Source organism: Ursus arctos, unplaced genomic scaffold (assembly GCF_023065955.2).
Source record: "Ursus arctos isolate Adak ecotype North America unplaced genomic scaffold, UrsArc2.0 scaffold_24, whole genome shotgun sequence".
Classification (NCBI taxonomy): Eukaryota; Metazoa; Chordata; class Mammalia; order Carnivora; family Ursidae; genus Ursus; species Ursus arctos.
Genome location: NW_026622919.1, coordinates 4,606,371 through 4,627,302, shown reverse-complemented (window position 1 = coordinate 4,627,302; position 20,932 = coordinate 4,606,371). Strand labels below are relative to the sequence as shown.

At 47.9% G+C, this 20,932-nt stretch overlaps 1 protein-coding gene across 3 annotated transcripts in view; it reads left to right on the top strand.

The window, feature by feature from the left end:
• Nucleotides 1-735: 735 nt before the first annotated feature.
• SEC14L1 (SEC14 like lipid binding 1) overlaps nt 736-20,932 on the top strand; it is a 47,168-nt gene continuing 26,971 nt past the window's right edge. For 2 of the 3 annotated variants that reach the window (XM_048226526.2, XM_044378672.3), the window contains exons 1-2: nt 736-864; nt 2,886-2,978. In XM_048226526.2, coding sequence (XP_048082483.1) covers nt 2,916-2,978 — 63 coding nt within the window. In that variant the 5' untranslated portion in view covers nt 736-864; nt 2,886-2,915. Of the gene's footprint in view, nt 865-1,988; nt 2,094-2,885; nt 2,979-20,932 lie in introns of all 3 variants that reach the window. The other variant, XM_026484056.4, reaches the window with a different exon arrangement.

Genomic DNA, 20,932 nt, shown 5'->3' with positions numbered 1-20,932 from the left:
TCAGCGTGCATCACACTCGTGCTTCAGAGCTGGCGCTGGAACCGCGCTGTCCCGCTGGAACGCAGCCCTCCTGGTCTCAAGGGGCTGACCTGGCCCCACGTCAGTTGCACCGCGGGGTCCGGACGTGTTGACAAGATGATGCTCAGTTCCACCCAGCCCCTCCCAAGCCCTGGCACTCGCCTCAGCTGCATTACTCGGCGAGAATGTGGTCAGGGCACTGCAGGGGGAGGCCTACCGCTCCTGAGCAGTGCGCAAAAAATGAGGAGGCACTGGACCTCCGGCGCCGGTCAGACCTCGGGGCAGCGCCCTGGCTCCGGCCCCGGGCAGCCACAAAACCAGAAGGCCGGGCCGGGACCCGCCAGCTCCAACTCAGCGAAACTCTCCGCCAGACTCGCGGCGCTCTTTGGCGTCTCGCTCCGCCCCCCACCCTAGCCCCGCCCCGTGACGCAACAGGGCGGAGCCAGCGGCCTCCGTGAGACCAGCCCGTGCGTCAGGGCCGGCGCCAGCGCCGAGCTCCTCCCACGCCTGCCGGCCCCCGAGATGGCGCCTGCGCAGCGCGGCTCCGCCCGGGTTGTGTCCCCCTCCCCCTCCCCTAGCAACGGTCGTCGCGCCCGCCTCCGTCCTTCGGCCGCGCTCGCGCACGCGCGCTCCTTCCGGCCGCCGGGCCCCGCCCTCCCCGTCACCCGTAACAACCACTCGAGCCTTGCCGCGCCCCTCCCGCTCCCGCCCCCCCACCCCGTCCACTCCCCGGAACCGGCGGCGGAGCTGCGGCCGCCGGCAGTGGAACGGCGACGGCACCACGGAGCCGCCGGGATGAGCGCCCCCCCCCGCCCCGCGTCCCGGGCCCGGCCTTTCTGACAAGAGGTAGGCGCGCGTTGTCGCGGCGGGCTCCGAGCGCGCCCCCGGCCCGGCCCCTCCCAGCGCCGCGGGGCTCTTCGCGGCCCCTCGGCTTCCTTGGCCCCGGCGGGAGCGAGCCCCGCCGCCCCTGCCGCCGTCGCTGTCCCGGTAGCCCCCGTAGACCCCTCTTTCGCACTCCGGGAGCCCTCCCTGCGGGTAGTAGAGTTTGGGGTCCAAGCCCGCCCTCGGTTCCCCACCTCCGGGCCGGCCGGGGCGGGGGGCCCGCGGGGGCCGCCGCGCTGGACCCCCCACCCCCGCCGACCGGCCCGAGGGCCCGGCCGCCCCTCCGCCTGCGCGCGGTGGACTCTCTAGGTCTGGCCATTGGCTAATTTTTAAGCACCAATTGTCATGCAATAGAGGCTGCCCTGGTCCAGGATGCCACTTGGCCGTTGTTAACTCCGGATTCCCACTTAGGACGTTTCTCTGGACCTGAGCATCCGAAGCTGGGCAGTGGCAGGAGTTCAGAAGCTCGTGAATTAGCAGGTTCCCAGAGTAGTCACTCTGGGTTCTTCCGGGCAGTGGAATCCTGAATGGGTGTTAGAGTATCTTCACCGAGCATTCTGCTTTTTAAGTCTCCCCCAACCCCCGCATCCCTTTTTATACCCTGTAACCAGCCTCTCCGTCTCTGGGAGATGCTCTAAAGTTAATTTCCCAGTTTTAAAATTGTGCACCAGCATTGTCAGGTTTGCAGAACGAAATAGAACGCGGTCCCCGCGCATCAGGACCTGCCGGTCCCAGAATCAATATTAATGCCGGCTTCCAGGGCAGTGAGGTAGGAGGACTCCGGAGTTTGGCTCTGAGTGTCATGATTTCAGAGTTGGAAGTCCTTCGAGATTATCTCACCCAAAACCTCATTTCACAGAGGTGAAACTGAGTCCGAGGGAAGTCAAATGACTGGTTTGAGGTCACGGGGAGTAATTCTGTAGCAGCTTTCAGACTGCCAGTGCTGTTGTCCAACGTAACCTGTTCTTACAGAGAGATATGCTAAACAAACACACCAGAGAGAGTTCCAGACCTGGTTAAATGTAATAATATAGATAGGAATCTTCTGAAATAAAATATATCTCCATATATATTTTTTTAAATTACAGCTAGACTTTGGGCTCCTTGAGGATATTCCATTTTGTACATTTGGACATCCTCTGACCATATTCAGCATGAAGTAACATTCTTAATGATTATTCTCAGCAGGACAGGTAGGCTCTTTGGATTTATTTTTCTTCCTCACTTTTAAATAGGGAAGTACAGTCAGGCAGAGGACTCCAAAAAAAAAAAATGTGTTTTTCAGAAAAATGCGTGTAGGTTGGCACCGGAGTGGGAGTAGGTACCTTGCAGGAGGATTCCTTCCTCTGGGAAGTAGGGTCCAGCATTTAGTGGATTATTGACAGATATCACAGCTGTTTGAGGCTGGAGGTTCCACCCCGCCAGAGTGTGTGGTGTTGCTGCCATTCGGAAACAGGTCTCTGCAATTGTAGTCTACGCAGTTAGAAAACTAGGATTGACAAGTTTACTTTGAAGCTAGCTTTTGAGGAGTATTCCATAATTTGAGATACAATAGTATTTTTTTTTTCCGTTGTAATTTTTGTGTGTCTCCAGACTTAGGTGCCATCATTTTTATTTGGCTTCTTGTAGAAGTTGTGGAAGAGAAAGTGATTCAAGAACTAATAATTGGATCATAACATTTCAGCGCTGGGAAGAACTGGGATCCTGTACCCAGCCCAGCCCCTGGAGAGGCCCCAGGAGGCAGAGCAGAGCTGTTTCCCTCATGACACTTGGACTTCCTTCACCTTTTCTTACTGTCTTATTTCCTTCTCTTTCATTGTATAGTCCAAATGTCATCTTTGGGTTTTTGTGTGTAGAGAATTACGTGACCTATTGAGGTCCCTTTCTACAGTTAGACTGTGGTATGATGAGTAAATGCAGACTTAATTTTTTCCAGGCTTAATCATGGGTTTTTTCTTTTAATCATATATATTTGTGTTTTGCAGGTGTGAGAGGGTTGCTATTGTGTTACAATCATGGTGCAGAAATACCAGTCACCAGTGAGGGTGTATAAACACCCCTTTGAATTAATTATGGCTGTAAGTACTTTCCATTTTAATTTAGTCTTTGGCTTCTTTTTTTTTTAAGTATTCAAATTTGATGATCTGTAAACGGATGTTTATTTTATAATTTTGTCTCCGTTGCTCCGCTTTTACTTATTCTGTTTTTATGCTTATGATCTGGATCTAGAGTTCGTGAAATGTTTTTAAACCGTAAATCTCTCAAAATCAAAAGGTGCATGTTTGTTTTTTAAAAATGCACCTCAGGTTAATATGTGAGTTTGAGTTAATTCTCTCTTTGAAAACACAGAAGTGGGATTCTGACTAAATACTTCTGGATTTTGCTCTTTTTGTTTGGTGAAGTCGAAAAGGGACGTGGAGAGTGGTTTTCCCCTCTGCTGCTGCTTTGGAAGCGCAGTCCGGTAGCCCGTGGATTCCCTTGCACAGCAGTGAGCACTACGGAATGGAGTTTGATTTAGATTATTCTAAGGCCTCTGCCGAATGAGTTTTTTCCCCCTGACATCAAGTTCATGAGGCATAGTAGAATTCCACAAATGGGGTAACCAAAGTCTTCATTTTCTTTGTTATTTATCTGAAGAGTTTGGCTGAAAATAAGCGTTTCATTAGATTGTAAAACAAATCTTTCCTAATCACTTTCAGAATATTCTTGGGTATTCCTTCTTTTCCTTTCTTTTCTGTGTTACTGTTAAGGTATAATATAAGCTATGTACAGGAAATGCTTTTGCGTGGACATAACGATGAAAATGCCAAACTGGACCAAGGTCAAGATCCAGAACATACCAGCCCAGCCAGAAATCCCACTTGCCCCCTCCCTCCCAGCTCAGAGTTGGCCGCTGCTCTGACTTCGAACACTATTGACGAGTGTTGGCTGTTTCTGTTCTATATTTAACTAGAAACTCAGGTGTTTTTGCATCTGGCTGCTTCTGTGCAGCCTTGTTTGTGAGATTTATCCAGAGCAATATAGTTTTGAAAAATAACCCCCAAAATGCAAGTCCTCTCGAGAAAACGATTTAGATTTAGGGAGATTTTAAAAATTGGGCTCTAATTTACACACAGTGAGCTGGTCCCGTTAGGTGTGCAGTTGGATCAGTGTGGATGACAGAGTTACCCGGATCGCTGTCAGGACGCAGGACCTTTCCACCCAGTACCTCAGGAAGTCCCCTGTGCCTCTTCTCGGTCAGTGTGAGGTGTTGCGGGTTTTCCTTTTGGCATGGGGGTGGTGTTTTTAGTTCTGTGTTTCCCTTTTCTTTTTTTTTTTTTGGAAGATTTTAAGTATTCTGTACACCCTGTGCGGGGCTCGAACTTACAACCCCTAGATCGAGAGTCGCGTGTTTGACCGATGGAGCCAGCCAGGCACCGCCGCGTTTCCCTTAAATACTAAGACTGTTTGTTAATGGTTTATCAGAAAGGCTTGTTTCCTGTTTGCATGTTATGCGCGCTGCCTTGGCTTTTGGTCTCTGCAGCAGAGAGCCACTCCAGAGGGCTTGAGAGGGGGTATTGTCCGCGGGAGCACGTGTGGTGTGCTGGGGCGATGTGCATCGCACAGAAACGCAGGAATGCGAGCTGCCTGGGCTGAGCTCCAAGAACCTGGCATTGGAAGGTGGTTCCCGGCAGCTCTGGGGAACCTCGGCTGCCGTGTCCCTGGAACTTCACCCCGTGGGACTCTGCCTCACTCCGGAGGGGGGAGCCTCTCTTCCCCTTCTCCTGCTGGTCCGCCGCTTTGCTCCCTCCTGGTTTTCCCTCCCCTGTGGCTTCAGCTCTTGTGCGGTTTTAGCTATTCAAAGCCCCTCCAGCCCTAGTTCAACTTTGTGGCGTTTCTTGTTGAATTCTTTCAGTTTCTAAGTGACCGAGTCTTGTCATGTTTCCCGGGTCAGATTCTAGAGAGACTCCATCTGGGCATCTCTCCCCTGGAGTGAGGATGTAGGTTATTGGCCTCTGTGGATTATTTGCCCAGGGTTGGTGGCCCAACCCTTTCAGTTGGCAGAGGCTGGTGGGGTTGGGGGAGAGGTGTGGGGAGCAGTGGCCCCCTGTGAGGCTGAGAAGTGCCCCAGGGGCTGGGCCAGGCTGGGTCGGCTCGGCTCGGGAGCACAGGAGCCGGGAGAGGTGCGTTCTGTTTTCTAAAACATTAAGTTCGATCTTAAAAGCTCAGTGCAACCCTGATTGTGTGAGGCAAAGGTTTTTTGGTCTCTTCTGCGGACACTAGATTAATAAAGAGGAGTTTTAATTGTCTAATGATCAGCTTCCTTATTTTTCTTACTTGACTGTTTTCAAAATGGTGAAGTTTGTCCTGCCCATTTTATGTGTGGATTTCCAGGAGAATTTGAGATTCAAGTTCTGAACACACACACCCCCCCCCCAGGCTTTTAAAATTAACTGTTTTAAATTGCTTTTGTTTTGAGGCAAGTAGTCATTTTCTTTTGGGTTGTGGAAAATATTTTTTAATCTGAAAATGAAATATGTTCTCCTTCCAGAATTAGATAGAAGCTAGAATGTTTTAAGTCCTTAGTGATTTTTGTGTGGTGTCATTGGCCACTTTTCAGACTGAAATTGTACATCATGAAATTCTCTTTATTTACCTTGCTTTATTATTATTTTTTTCATTGAGGAGAAACAGTAGTATAATAGACTTAGGCTGGAAATATTCTTTGCAGTTCTTCAGAGTGAGGAGAGACAGTTAAAGCAGGAACAGAACTATAGCTTCAAGGGTTTTTTTTTTTTTTTAAGATTTTATTTTTAAGTGAGCTCCACACTCAGTTTGGGGCTCAAACCCACATGGATCCAAGAGTCCCATGCCCTATGGACTGAGCCAGCCAGGTGCCCCTCAAGGGCAAGGGTTTTGAGAGAGCACCACAGTGAGGGCTGGGTAGTGGTGGGAGTGCTGGGTGGGTGGTCGGCCTGGGGAATGGGTATGAGGCTCCAAGTCCTGCTTCACGGGAGTCGGGGGGGGGGGTCCTAGGGGGAGGAGACTGTTGGGGGAAATGCCACTCAGTGAACACATGCCCTTGTCTGTCAGCCAGGCGTGTGACTGAGTTTAGTATGGCCAGAAAATGGCTTAGGTGGAGAATGCCTAGTGTAAATAGTGACATCACAGTGGGCATCAAATTTGTTCATTGCACTTGATCGATTTAGTGAAAATTTATCATTTGTTTTGGGATCCGTATACCCGTAGCATGAAGAAATCACGTCGATGTTCTCATTGACTCATTTGAGTTAAATGGCACACGAGCAAGATGGAGGTGGAGTTTTCCAGCAGGCCCTTGTGGCATTTTAAGGGCTTGCTTTTGTGAGACGTTTGCCCAGAAACAGCATGTTGGAGCTTCGGTGAAGTGGAGAAACGGCCTGAAAGCCCCTCTCTCCTCTTGGAGGGTGAGGAGCCCGAGGCACACTTAGTGGCAGAGGTCTGCTTCCCCAGTCCTTCCTCACGCCCTGCAGGGGCTTCCGAAGGTTCTTGTTCCCCAGGATGCCTCTGCCTTGTCCAGTCTCTGCACGTTGGGAGGGGTAGTGAATCCCTGCAGGACACTTAAAAGATCTGGGGTCTTGCCTGGGCGGAGCAAGGGGAATCCCACAAAGCAGGAGCTTGGCATGGGAGGGAGGACTCTGTCGTGCTTGTGGGAGTGTTTCATGTTGACATTTCTGGGAGAAAACACAGTTTTAAAAGACGAAACATTTTTTTTTTTTAAAGATTTTATTTATTTATTCGACAGAGATAGAGACAGCCAGCAAGAGAGGGAACACAAGTAGGGGGAGTGGGAGAGGAAGAAGCAGGCTCATAGCAGAAGAGCCTGATGTGGGGCTCGATCCCAGAACGCCGGGATCACGCCCTGAGCTGAAGGCAGACGCTTAACGGCTGTGCCACCCAGGCGCCCCAAGACGAAGCATTTTTAAGCACAGCTTTCCCCCTTCTGACCTCACAGGCCTCTTAGTACCAGCCCGAGGAGGGGCGAAGGAGCTAGTGAGCGGGTGGTAGAGATGTGCAGCAGGGCGCCCGGGAGAGGGTCTGGTCTGGTACCTCCGGGTGCGGGGAGGGGGCCGCCCGCCGTGCTCTGTGGCCCGGAGAGCTCGGCGCCAGCGCGTACAAGTGGGGCGAGGACTGGCCTCTCCTCCCTTTCGGCCCCAGGACAGCTGTCGTTTTGACCCGCTGGAGCGCGTGATGGGAGAGGCCCTGCCGCGTGCCCTGCTGCCCCCCAGCCGCCCCCCGCGCTAGCACCGTGCGCCTGGGCTCTGCTCTCAGGAGCACCGGCCTCCTTCCAGGGCTCCCGCCTCCCCCGCCATCTGCGGCCCAGCAGGCAGAGATTGTGCCCTCGGGTCCGCATTTCTGATCCTTTCTGTCCTGGCACTCCCCGAGTGAGTTTTCTTGTTTGGTCTTTTACGCCTTCGGGTCATCCCGCGTTCTGCTGCCAGACGCTCTGTCCACTTGGCAGTCCTGTTTGAGTGACCTCTATATCGGTGTCACCCGCTGTGCTCTTCCTCGAGGCTCTTCCTGTCCTCCCCTCTCTGTTTAACCTTACTTCACAAACATGAATTTTTAAATCTATTCCGTGCTGTTCTGCCACGCAGTGTTTTTCCGGCCCTTCTACCCTTTCGACACTTCCTTCCTCACCGTGCCTGCTTGCTTTTCCCCGTCTGTTTCTTTGAGTCTCGGTCCTGCTGACCTAGCCCGCTTCCCCAGGCCTCTGCGGGGCCGCTCGCCTCTCTTTCCCTTGCCTCCGACTCCTTTCCATCAGGGTCGTCAGGGTTAGCTACTTCCGCTGCTGACCGCAGTTCCTTGTATTCTCAGGGCTCCAGACAGTATGGCCAATGTTCCCCGGGGCGGTGACTTTGCGGATTCTTTCCCGTTCCCTCAAGTGTTGCTGCCGAGCGTGGAGTAGCCTCTCGGATTGCACTTGGTCCGCTGACGTCTGTGCGCAGGAGCTTTGCGTGTGAGGACTTGGGAAGTGGGTCTGATGGGAACTCCGATCTAAAATGTAACTCTGTGGTCTGTTTTCAGACAAGAGATTTACGTTTTCTCCATGAAAAAGAAGTAACGCACTGTGATCCTTCAATTAACCAATACTTCCCTTAGGAGCAGAGCCCTTTCGTGATGAATTTGACTTTTTTTTTTTTTTACATCTTCCTAAATCACACGAAGGTCTGTTGACAGGCACCTGCCTGGCGGTTGAGGCAGTGTGCTTTCGGAGGTTGACCAAACGCAGAAGCTACTGGCCACTGCACAGTCGTCGGTTAAATGGCCCACCGCCATGAAATTTGCTTTTGCTCTCCTCTCTCTCTTACTTTTGTTTGTTTCATTCTTTGTGTTTTTAGCCCCTTTTCCCCTTCCTCAGGTGTCTCCCGGCTTCCCGCTAAGACCAGATGATGAAGGCAGGAGGGAGGGATTTGCTGTGAGTTGGGTACACATCTAGTCCCTGCCACAAACTGCTGGGTGACCCAGTGACTAGGCCAGTCACCTAGGAGTAAGGCCGTGGTGAGGAGGTGCTGGAATTAGCCCGCAGATAGGGAAGTAGGGAGGACAGGGCCTAGCGATGTCCGCGCCCTCCCCTCTTCCTTCTTTACCTCCAGCCCTTTGCCTACCTCCAAATACTAGGTGAAATGAATCAGTAAGTAAATGACTTCTCTGCATATGTGTATTTCTTTTATTTTTAAGATTTCTTTTAGGTTAAACAGGCATTTGTACTTCTATTAGGCTTTAGTCCATCCATTCAAATTTCCTCTATCAAAACAGGAGGGGACACCTTTGGGGACCCCAGGTAGACTTGTGTGTATGACTGCAGTGTGAGAAGAGCCCCACGTTGAGTTGAACCGAGCCTGGTCTTTCTGGGGTGAGAGCGAGGTGTGCAGAAATCCGAGAAATAGAGTGCTTTCTGAGGAGGAGGCCTGGCACACAAGCCACCCCACTTCCAGATTTTTCCTCGGGTTGGTTGGGGCGGAAGAGCATAAGTCCTGCTGGAACCCGGACTTGCTTTGTCCTTGTTCACTCTTTCTGGCAACTGGCTGCCTCCTCCCAAAGAAATTTTGAGCCCCTGTCCCACTTTCACCGTTCCCCTCTGACCCAAGTCGCGTGCACGTCCCCCGTCCCACTTTCACCGTTCCCCTCTGACCCAAGTCGCGTGCACGTCCCCCGTCCCACTTTCACTGTCCCCCTCTGACCCAGGTCGCGTGCACGTTGAGTTTTGAGCAGCGTTTTAGTTTGAAGTGTTGTCATCCTGTCTCTCATTGTTCTTCTCGAAGCACGTCTTCTTCCTCTCATCCTAGATTCGTCCCTGGGCCTTTTGGCGTCCCCGACTCTGGTTTCTTTTTTTTTTTTTTTTTAAGATTTTATTTATTTATTCAACAGAGATAGAGACAGCCAGCGAGAGAGGGAACACAAGCAGGGGGAGTGGGAGAGGAAGAAGCAGGCTCATAGCGGAGGAGCCTGACGTGGGGCTCGATCCCATAACACCGGGATCACACCCTGAGCCGAAGGCAGACGCTTAACCGCTGTGCCACCCAGGCGCCCCCCGACTCTGGTTTCTTAGTTTCTCGTGGTGATATTGAAATACATCCTCTTGTTGATCGAGGCGGCATTAGATCTTCAGGCAGCCTAGTAGGCAGTAAGATTTGTTTTTACTCAGAGGGGAATAAGCAGTGTTCCTGTGTTTAAACAATTTATTCAAGTCTAGGAAAGGAGGGAAATGATCCAGTTTCTCTGATGGGGTCTTAAATCCTGGTCAATTTTCAGTGGGGTGACGTTGTAGTCTTCTTCTTTATGGGGTGTTTGACTGCCATAGTGTGAGTCCTATTGCATTTCATACAAGCTGGGGTGTGATTAGTCAGGCTTACTTGGTTTTGGAAATGGACAATTATAGTACACTTTCATTACATGCTGCTTTGTATAGAACTAGGCATTTTCCCTTCTTTTACACCCACTTGCCAACACATTATGCATTCTGAATTATTTTTAATGTGCTAGGGTGAAGACAGTTGTGGTGCAGTAGGAAATATTCAAAGGAGAAATAAAGCAGGATCTGACTCAGCTCCTTGCCTTTTTGATTTACCTGTTTTTGTGTAAACAGAAAATACCAGACAAAAACCCCAAAACCTTGTATTATGGACATTTTCAAGCGTAGAGAGGGTGCAGTGTCCAGTCAATGCCACGGGCCTATCACCCTACTCCGGCAGGAACAGCGCTTACCACTAACTGTTGTGTCATCTGTCACACACACACACACACACTTTTTTCTTTTCCTGCTGTATTTAGAACAGCTTTCAGGCATCTTGTGAACTCATCCATAACCCCTTCAGCACGTCTTTCTAACCAGTAGACACGATTGCCATGTCATCATCACATTTCACGAAAACACTGTGTTCAGACTTCTCTCGACTGTCTAGAACGATGTCTTTTCAGAAGTTGTTTGGTTCCCGCTCTTGGTTTTTGTGTCTTTAGTCTCCACACTTCTCCCGTATTCTGCCTTCCCTTTGTTTCCTTTCATGCCCTCGCTTTGTTAGAGAAACTGGGTCATCGTCCAGTCCCGTCCCCTTAACCTTTGGCTGACTTAATTGTTCACGGTAGCAGATAGGAGCAGGTGCAGCCTCGAATCCGTTCAGCGACTCGGAGCAGCTCTGTTGAAATGCTTGGTGATGGAGACGGGCTTTATTTGTTTAGTGGTGAAAACCTGCTGCTTCTCTCCGGTCCCAGTGACCCTCTTCAAGAATGTTGAATTGCAAATAAGATGCAGAATATTCTTTCCCAAATTAAACTGGGTCTATTTACAGTTACTTTTTAACCCACTTCATTGGTCCTAATGTTTTACACAGAAAGCAGGTGAAAGGAGTTCACGTTTTGGCAGGTCTGATCGAGAGGTTTTGGGTACAGCGCAAGCAGCAGTGCTGCTGGAGGCCGGGCTGGGGGTTAGTGGGGGGGCAGTGGTCTGGGGGGTCTGGCTCTTGGTGCTTCATCCTTTTGAGCCCTGGGTAGGGATATCAGGCTGGTTGGAGAAGCGTCCACAGAAAAGTTCACTGAAGAGAGGACTTGGCTTGCCTGGTGTCGTAACTGATTCTTCTTTCTTGATTTTAACCTATACAAGAGGGAAACAGTTTTGTGTATTTCTAGGGAGTGATTTTACATGAGATCATATACTGCGTTCAAATTTTTTTGCAAGGTACAATTTGATGTTAGAAGAGCTAGCTTTTTTTTTTTTTTGGAGAAGTTTATGTATATATGGTTATCACTCTGTATAAGGTAACCGCTTTGTGTGTCTTGCTGTGTACTGAATCCTTTTTCCATTCAGAAATCTTGCCAACTGTGTCCTGGCTCCCCTGCACATTTTCACACTAGAGTATTGGGAGCGCACTTGGCGTTATTGATAAGCGTCCAGTGTGTGAGTGTCTTGCATATTTGATTAGAGATTAGAGGCTGCATGTGGAACTCTCCAGCCTGCCCTTCTGACCGACCTTGTCTCTCTCTCCCCACTTCCATGCCTTCGGGGGCAGATGGACTCCTCTTTCTCCTCTAACGATACTCGTTTTGCTATTTTGGGACCGCCGGTTGTATACGCTGTGTTTTCTGGTCTCATAAACATCATGGTGTTTTAAGTGGTAGTTAATGCTAGTTTAGAACTATCCAGTTCTCTCTCACCTGACATCTTTTCCTGGGCAGCCTCATTTAAACCCATGGCTTCAACTGTTACTTTATAAACAGAAGATCTCAAAGTTTATCTTCAGCCTAGACCCCCACTCAGGAGCTTCCAGATTCCTAGCCAGCTGCCTGCCAGGACATCTCCACTTGACTACGTACAAATTTAGCATCACTGAAACAGAATCCGCTCCCTCCTCCTGTCCGCGCCAAGAACACAGCCTAACAGAAAACAAATACACAAAAAACAAACCAAAAAAACCCCAATTAAGTGCTGCTCTGAAGCTCTGCCTTTTCCTGTGATCTGCTGCTTCTGACAAGTGCCACCGCCATGTGGCCTGCCCTGCCCTCAGACCAGAGCCCTTGGCGTCCCTGGCTGCCTTCCCTGCTCACCCCTTAGGCTCAGTGATGACCAGACCCTCCCCTGTCCAGAATGTCCCCCGAACCATTCCGTTTTCCTCCCTCCTTTCTTTCTTTCTTTCTTTCTTTCTTTCTTTCTTTCTTTCTTTCTTTCTTTCTTTCTTTCTTTCTTCTTCTTTTTTTAAAGTATTATGTATTTAAGTCATCTCTACACCCCATGCGGGGCTTGAACTCACAACCCTGAGGTCAAGAGTCTCGTACATGCTCCTCCGACCGAGCCAGCCAGGCGCCCCACTCGAGCTGTTTCTGAATCTCCGATTGTGTTGGCTTCTCTCCGATGACAGGTCCTGGCATCCTGTTCCAGGCCTCTGGACTCGGACTCCTGACCCCATCTCACCACCTAGTCTTCTCTGGGCTGCTGCCAGGGGCTCTGATTGTAAATCGGAACGCGTACCGTGTTGGAGTTCTTAGGTGTCTGTCCCGCACCTTCAAAGTGAGGCTCGAGTTGGTACCCAGCTTGGTACCCGGGGCCCTTCCCCATCTCCTCCTGCCTCTCTCCCCAGCCTCGTCTCCCCATGAGCCCCCCAGGTTTGCTGCGCATCCAGTTATATTGGACCAGTTGGAGTTTCATCAGTCTGCTGTTATTTCCCATGGCCTCTGTGCCTTTCTGCAGACTGCCTGGAATGCCTCCCTCCCTCCTTCCCACCTGGCTGACTCTAACTGGTCAGACTCACTTCTTCTAGGTGGGGTTCTCGCTCTGTGCTTCCATGGCCCACTGTCATCTCACTGGTCTCTCCACCTTCAGCTTGTAACCTGAGCGTAGAGTAAGCTCTCAGAAATAGATTTGTCTAAAGAATAAGTCAGTCTTGGAATACATGCTTGTGTTCCTGCGATACTCCTGCTTCTGGTAATGAAAATTTTGACAAAAGGTCACATGGGATCATATTCGGAGGTATTTACTTGGAGGTATTTACTACTTATACTTGAATCTTATTTTGAAGGGATCTGACTCAAATCATCTTTTGTGGTTAAAACAGAGTCCATATTCAGTGAACTGAAGTTTATAATCACTATAGTTGACTAAAAAATGTGTTCTGGTTTATGTGTCATTTGGTGTTTTGGGTGGCTTTTCTCCCATAGTGATGAATACCAGGTATAAAAGAATTTCATTTCCGTGGTTCCCCTATAGAGCATAAAATTCACTTAAAAATTATTGACTCTGATAATATGGCATTCTAATTTTTTTTTTTGAGATATCTTCAGGTTTAAACCTGAAAGGTCAATTATTATATGACTCTTTTTTTTTTCCTTAATGAGTAAGTTATTCTGTAACATTGGGTTGTCCTCATCATAAATGTGTGTTCTCTTTCTTTTTCCTAACTTAATCCCCATATATGTCTTAAAAACCAGGCCCAGAACTAAGAGCTGTAAGGCACAGATTTTAAGAAGTAAATTCATTGACGAGATCATTGGTCGTGTTGCAGGATTTATGCTATTAATATTTAGAACTCTTCCACAAACACCTGTTACCTTCGTTTTACTTTTAACACCAAGTTGGTTTAGAATGCAAATTCTAGCAATTCTAAGTTGTGATTCTCTCCCGACTGGGGCTGTTCTGCGAGTGGGCTCCGCGGCGTGGCGTCACAGCCCTGCAGGTGCTTCTGGTACGGCTCAGGCTTGAGGACCACCGGTGTAGCTCTGCTTCAGTAGCATTTATAGCCAAGGGATGGGAGGAAGGGAGGTTGATTTCAGTTATAACTTTGAAATGTTTTGAAAGGACTAGCTGCTTGAGCAGGCTGTGTCGTAGAGACTCTTACTACATGGTGTGCTCTCTCGAAGGCTCTAGCGTGCCGATGGGGAGACCATCGATTGGCTCTATAGGCTTCTTCAGACCGTGCTGCAGTTTATTTAGTGGTAGCGAAGTTACGAGCGTGTGTTTCTTTGAATGTACCTTAATTTAATTATTTGTATGACTTTGCTCATTTTCAGGTAGAGTTGATTTGTACTATATTTTATTGTGGTGAAATATACAATAATATCGGATCTACCGTTTTAACCCTTTCCAAGTGGACAATTCAGTGTGCTAAGTTGTTCGTGTCGTGGTGCGACCCATCACTGCCGTCCCTTCCCAGAACTTTTTTACCTTCCCACACAGGAACTTTGTACCTATTAAACACCAGCTCCCCATCCCCCATCCCCTGGCAAACACCCTGCCCCTTTTTACTTTCTGTTTCCGACTAGAGCTATGACTGTTCCTTACGTGAGTGGAATCCTACGACATTTGTCCTTTTGTGATTTGTTTATTTTCCTCAGCATCGTGTCTTCACGGGTCGTGCATGTTGCAGCAGGTGTCAGAATTCCTTTCCTTTTTAAGGCGGAATAATCTGTTGGACGTACATACCGCGTTTTGTCTCTCTGTTGATCCAGCAGTGAGCACTCGGGTTGCTTCCACTTTTTGGCTATTGTGTTTACTGTACACTCTGAAGATCTAGTTTTTGACTCTAATATCAACCAAAAAAATGCATATCTCTCTAGGTTTCTTTTTTTGTCCTTTATATTGTTAGATTCTAGATCCAAAAGACAACTTCCTTGAAGAATTCTACCACTGAATTTGGCTCCGTCTGTTCGAAGTGTATCTGTAATTTACATCTCACGGTTGCTGTTGCTGTTGGTTTCTGAGGAAGAACAGCATCTAACAGCAGGTGTAGAGCCACTGAAATACAACGGTGGGCTCCTGCCGTACGGGCAGAGAAGCAGCAGAGAGAATAGGGGAGCAGGCACTGGAAGGTCTAGGAGGTGCGACTTGTAGCACAGACCTCTGATAAATAGTGCACGACAGTTGTGTTCCTGACGGACTGAAACAGCTCCTCCTTTCAGCCTACTGATGATGGAGTTTTTATTCTGGTTCATGAAACCGGATAATATTTCCATAGCTCATTACATTCTTTTATGTGGGCAAACACATGGCATCTTTCAAAGCTGACAGCTGCATTTCCCTGGAACACCAGATGCTTTTCTGAAGTCCACGGATTTATTTTTTACACTCTGGAAAGTAAAACAGTACTCTGCCAAATCCAACTTGATTTGAACAGGAATATGCAAAACTGCTATTTTTGTTGCCACCTATACTCTGTTTGCTGTTTATTAGACCAAACAGTTTATGGATTAGGAATGGTTTTGGTAAGTCATGGTGTGTCCTGGATGCCATTGGATCACGCATGGATCCGTCATGTGATTGCACATGAAAACCTGAGAGAAGAGAAACCTTCATAGCACTCCAGACACTCTTGTTTGCCTGGGGCTTGAGTAATTGCGGCCTGTGAAACATTTGACCTTCAAGATTTATTGACAGAGGTATCTTAAGTATAATACAAAATCTACTTAAAAGATGTGTATACCTCTGTTTTTTCTAACCACAATTGACCCTTGAACACAGGGGTTAGGGGCACAGACCCCCCCCCCCACGATGCAGTTAAAAAGCTGCATATAACTTTTGATTGTCCAAAAACTGAACTACTAATAGCCCACTGCTGACTGAAGCCTTACTGACCACATAAGCAGTTGATTAATGCAGCTTTTGTGTATGTATCATATACCATATTCCTACAATCAAATAAGGTAAAGAAAAAATGTTAAGAAAGTCATAAGAAAAATACATTTACCATACTGTACTGTATTTATTGAAAAAAATCTGTGTACATATGGACCTGCGCAGTTCCAACTTGTGTTCAAGGGTCAACTGTAGTGTCCTTTAATTCTCTAATAGGGATTGGTTAATGTTGTGCTTTTTATTTTGACAGTCAAAAAAAAAATTAAAAAACCACACTGAGATCATCTCGATGCCTGACATAGCTAAGTGCTATCGAACAGAACAGGGTTTGCTTTTACGTTTATTTGGGGGTGCCAGATAATACTGTTTTAATGGTTGAAAGCAAATAGAAACAGAATTGAGATGGAATTAATATGTAGAAGATGTCTTTGAGCCAAGTATAGGCAAAGGTACCTTGCAGACGGGGCCGTACAGATACAGGTTTGACTAAAGAAAGCGGTGGGCCTGGTGGGTCACCTGCAGCCTCTCCCAGCGGGCCTTCAGGTCTGAGAGCGCTGTGCCCTGGCCACCGGTTTGTGTCTTCGCTGAAGGAGAAATGGGCTCCAACAAGTTGTCACCCTTCCTGGTAAACGTATGTCATGGGTTTTATAATTGTATGAGCTTTTACCTAGTTTGTACGTATTTAAGTAACATAATCTGTTACTTAATATACATATAATATATATATGGTATATGTAAATACTATACTAATATATATTATGTGTATGTAGTATTTTAGTGTACATTATATATATACTTAAATATATACTTATATTATAATATATTTAATACGTAACTGGTCAACACCAAAGGTCCAAAGAAACTTCTCTCTCTTATTAAAAGGGGTTTGTACATTATTCAAGCTCTGTACGCAGTTACTAGGAGTTAGATTTTGCTCTACTTGCATGGACCTGTGTCAGCCAAGTCCTTAAGGGGGGTTTTGTTGGAAACCCAAACTGAGGTTGAAAACAACTAGAGGTTGTGGGGAAGGGGTGCTTCACTTGATGGCTCATTGGCCCAATTGTTTTATTTTTTTATTGTTATTTTTTAAAGATTTTATTTATTTATTTGACAGAGAGAGCCAGCCAGGGAGAGAGGGAACACAGGCAGGGGGAGTGGGAGAGGGAGAAGCAGGCTCCCAGCGGAGAAGCCCGATGTGGGGCTCAATATCCCAGAACGCCGGGATCACGCCCTGAGCCAAAGGCAGACGCTTAAGGACTGAGCCACCCAGGCACCCCTGGCCCAATTGTTTTAAATGACAGTTGGCAACCCGTCTACACAATGAACCCATAGTGGTAATTTGTTTGACTGTCCTTTGACTTCTGATTGGTGAGACTGAGAATGGAAAAGATGGACGGTGCTGCTCTCCACTGCTGGGTCTGACTTAGAGCTGTGGAAATTCACACAGTGTACGCATTTTGATTGTGTCACCTTAAGTGGGAAGTGTGTGTGTGTGGATCCTTTTATATTTATGATTCTTAAAATCATGTTTCTTTTTCATGAAAGGAATTTCTGAGTGTTTTGTAAACGGTCCTCAAATACAACTGTATCGTATTTTTAACTTTAAAAGTTTAAAACTTTGGGCCATCTGACCGGCTCAGTTGGAAGGGCATGTGACTCTTGATCTTGGGGTTGTAAGTTCAAGCCCCACAGTGGGTATAGAGATTACTTAAAAATAAAATCTTAAAAAATAATGTATACACTGTGTTAATTTCCACGGATGTAAGTTAAACCCAGAAGAAGTTGAGGATGCTGCCAGTATCTCATATTGCTTACACTTACTTTGTGGGTAGGGCCCCCACCAGCTTTGTTTGGATATAATTGACATTTAACATTTTTTCTTGTGATAATTTTTAAGATGTACTCTTAGTAGCTTTCAAATATGCAGTACAGTATTATTAATTATAATCACTGTGCTGGATATTACATCCCCAGGACTTATCTGTTTTTTTTCTTTTTAAAGATTTATTTATTTATTTGAGAGAGAACGCACGTGCCCTTGAGCAGGGGGTAGGGCAGAGGGGGAGACAGAGAGAGAGAATCCCCAGGCAGACTCCCCACTGAGCAAGGAGCCAGCTTGGGGCTTGATCTCATGACCCTGAGATCCTGACCTGGACACTTAACTGACTGACTGACTGAGCCACCAAGGGGCCCTCCCCCCTTTAAGTAAACTCTATATCCTACGTGGGACTTTAACTCATGGCCCTGAGGTCAGGGGTCACACGTTCCACCAACTGACACCTGAAGTGTGTACTTTTTGGAGTAGGTCTTCTCTTATTCCACTGTACAAATGAGAAAACAGAGGTGGAGATTGCTAGTCCAGTGGTGGTCCTTGACCTGGCCGTCTCGCCCAGTGACCTTGGTGCCGCCTGTAGTTCAGAGCTGGCCAGCAGGCAGCCGGCTCACCTCCAGACGAACCCGGATCTTACCGGCCAGCCGCTGACCCTCGGCCCTTGCCTCTCCTGATTCTGGACAGGGCCGGTTTGTGGTCTTTGCTTTAAAATTCCTCTCCCTTCCTCCTCCTGGTCCTCCCTCTGATCCGTCTGTGTCTGACCCGGTTTCCTGCGGGGCAATAAAACTTCGCCCTCCAGTGCCCTATCTCCCAGTCTTTTCTCTTTTCTTTAACAGAAGCCTCTTGCTCTCATAGGTGGGCGCCGCTGGCTTTCAGATCAAGGCCTGTTGACTCCAGAGCCAAAGCTCCGCATAGGGTCTGTGGTGTGCCTGCCTGGTTTGTGTCTTAGTCGTGAGGGGACAGTGCTGCAAGAGTGGAGGGCAGGGACACCGTGGGGTAGCCGAGTCGAATACCTGGTAGTTGGCGGGGTCGGGTCTCGGGGTGGATCGAAAGTTGCTAGCACTCTGCATTTAAAATAGTCCATTTGAAAAATAAATGTGAATAAAATAAAACCGTCCATCTGAGGCCGTAAGTGCTGGTGTAGCATCGTGTGTTCGGTCAACGGTCGTGCGCGATGAGCCGGGGCAGGCTCTGGCGCCCGGTGGACGGTTCTCGGCTCTCGGAGCCGGAGACGGTGGGAGCAGCAGATTCATGTTTACGTTTCCTCAGGTCACAGTGGGAGCTGAGCGATTCGTTTCCCGACGTGAGTTCTTTCCCTTCCAGGTATATTGTATTTCCTCATTCTGTGGAAAACGTTAATGCCGTTAACATCAGGCCTGATTCAGGGCTGCCAGTAACCGAAACCTTTTCAGAGAACACCTTGTTCCCCGGCACCTCCCCGCCAGCCCCCCGTGCATTTCATGAAAGTTCTCTTCCCAGCTCCGGTTCTGTTTATCTTCAGGGCCATATTTTCTGCTCCCAGTAACTGAGTATTGTATATATAGCTAATAATCAGTTATTTCACCAGCTAAATCCATTGATTTCTTGTATTTATTTCATATTACAGAGGGAATATTTTATCTGCAATGCCTAAAGTGAAGTAAAGATGATTTCTATCTTTATCTTCTGTTTGCCTTTTCTTTTCCTTATAGAAAGAGGGAGACCTGTATGGTAGTATTTACACCAAGTTTTTTGTTTTAATTGACTATTTATAAACTTAACATAGTTTGTTTGTTTTTTAAAGATTTTATTTATTTATTTGAGAGAGATCGCGCGTGCACACAATTGGGGGGATGGGCAAGAGGCAGAGGGAGAAGCAGACTCCCCACTGAGCTGGGAGCCCGCCGTGGGGCTCCATCCCCGGGATCATGACCTGAGCCGAAGGCGGCCGCCCAGCCGACTGAGCTGCCCAGGCGTCCTTGCATTTTTTAATGGTGAATGGTGTCGCATCTTTGCGGAGCCGGGTTTTCGCTGGTAGCTACGCTAAAAAGCCATTGCCACATGAGAATCCGTGAGCCACAGGAAACCAGAGTAGGGGTGTCCACTGTGATTCCAAGCCTCCGTAGTACCCAAGTACACGCTCACAAGTAATCCTGGGTATTTAGGAGGGAAACGAAAACATGTTTTCCCTCAACTTAGATGTGTTATTGTTTCGGATGGTTACCAAGTTATTAGGACACAAATGCTTTTTAGGTTGTTTGGACCTAATAATAAATGGTATTTCTTTTGGCTTTGGGGCACCGTGGAAAAGTTACTGAGTATCAAGGGTGCTGTGAAGGGAAATTTGGAAAAACCTCTCACGTAGGGCCCCCTGTGACCATGCCTAAGGACGAATAGTCAGAAATGTCATCAGTGATTATCTTTAAACAGTAAACAAACTGAAATCATCCCCAGGCTATTGCATGAGATGTCAGTCTTGAGCTCCTTTCAGAAATCGGACGCAGTTGAACCAGTGCAGGCCCTAGCTTTCTAGTCTAGGCGAAAAAGCAGAGGGTGCAGTTAGTCAAGCACGCTAGATCTACTTGGAACTTTATCTGAAAGCTCAAGAGCTCTGTATCAGTCTCTTAAATTGTGTTAACAAAAGTGTCCAGGTAGTCTTTTTTTTTTTTTTTTAAGATTTTATTTATTTATTTGACAGAGAGAGACAGCCAGCGAAAGGGGGAACACAAGCAGGGGGAGTGGGAGAGGAAGAAGCAGGCTCCTAGCAGAGAAGCCTGATGTGGGGCTCGATCTCAGAACACTGGGATCACGCCCCGAGCCGAAGGCAGACGCTTAACGACTGAGCCACCAGGCGCCCCAGAAGTTTCCAGGTAGTCTTGACCGGAAATTCTTAAAAGGAATACGTTACAAGTACTGTAAGAGTATTCTAGAAGACCTTACTAAATCAAGGCTTTAGCTGGCCAGTTGGCTGCATACCTCAAGGAGAGAAGGAAATGGTTTGATGTTTGTCTTTAACCAGGAACAACTGAAACAATCCTGCTGTTCTGAGTTGGTAGCCTTGCACCAGCCAAGTGTAAACATGCTGGGTTTTTTTTTTTAAGATTTTATTTATTTCTTTGAGAGAGAGAGCACGTGCACAAGCTGGGGGAGGGGCAGAGGGACGGGAAAAGCGGACTTCCCACTGAGCAGGTGCCTGCCTGCTTGATCCCAGGACTCCAGGATCATGACCTGAGCCGAAAGCAGTCACTTCACCGACTGAGCCACCCAGAAGCCCCTCTATTTTTTTTTTTTTTTTAATTACGTAAGCTCTACATTGAACGTGGAGCTTAACTCATGACCCTGAGATCAGGAGTCACACGCTCTACCGACTGAGCCAGCCAGGCGCCCCACACAGGCTAAGTTTTTATAGAGTTAGATGATTATTTTTCTTCTAGGGACAGTTCTTTGTTTTCCTGCATATTCTGTTCTTACAGCAATGGTTCAGATACTGAGAAGTCCAGGGACTCTGCTGCCTGTTGTGTAATAGTGACTTACAGTCACTCCTCTGCTGTGAACCAGGAACGGTTTGGTAGGGGGACCGTACTGCCGGATGCGCAGGATAAAATCCAGCCTCGGGCCCGCGGGCCTTTGTGGGGAGGGGGCAG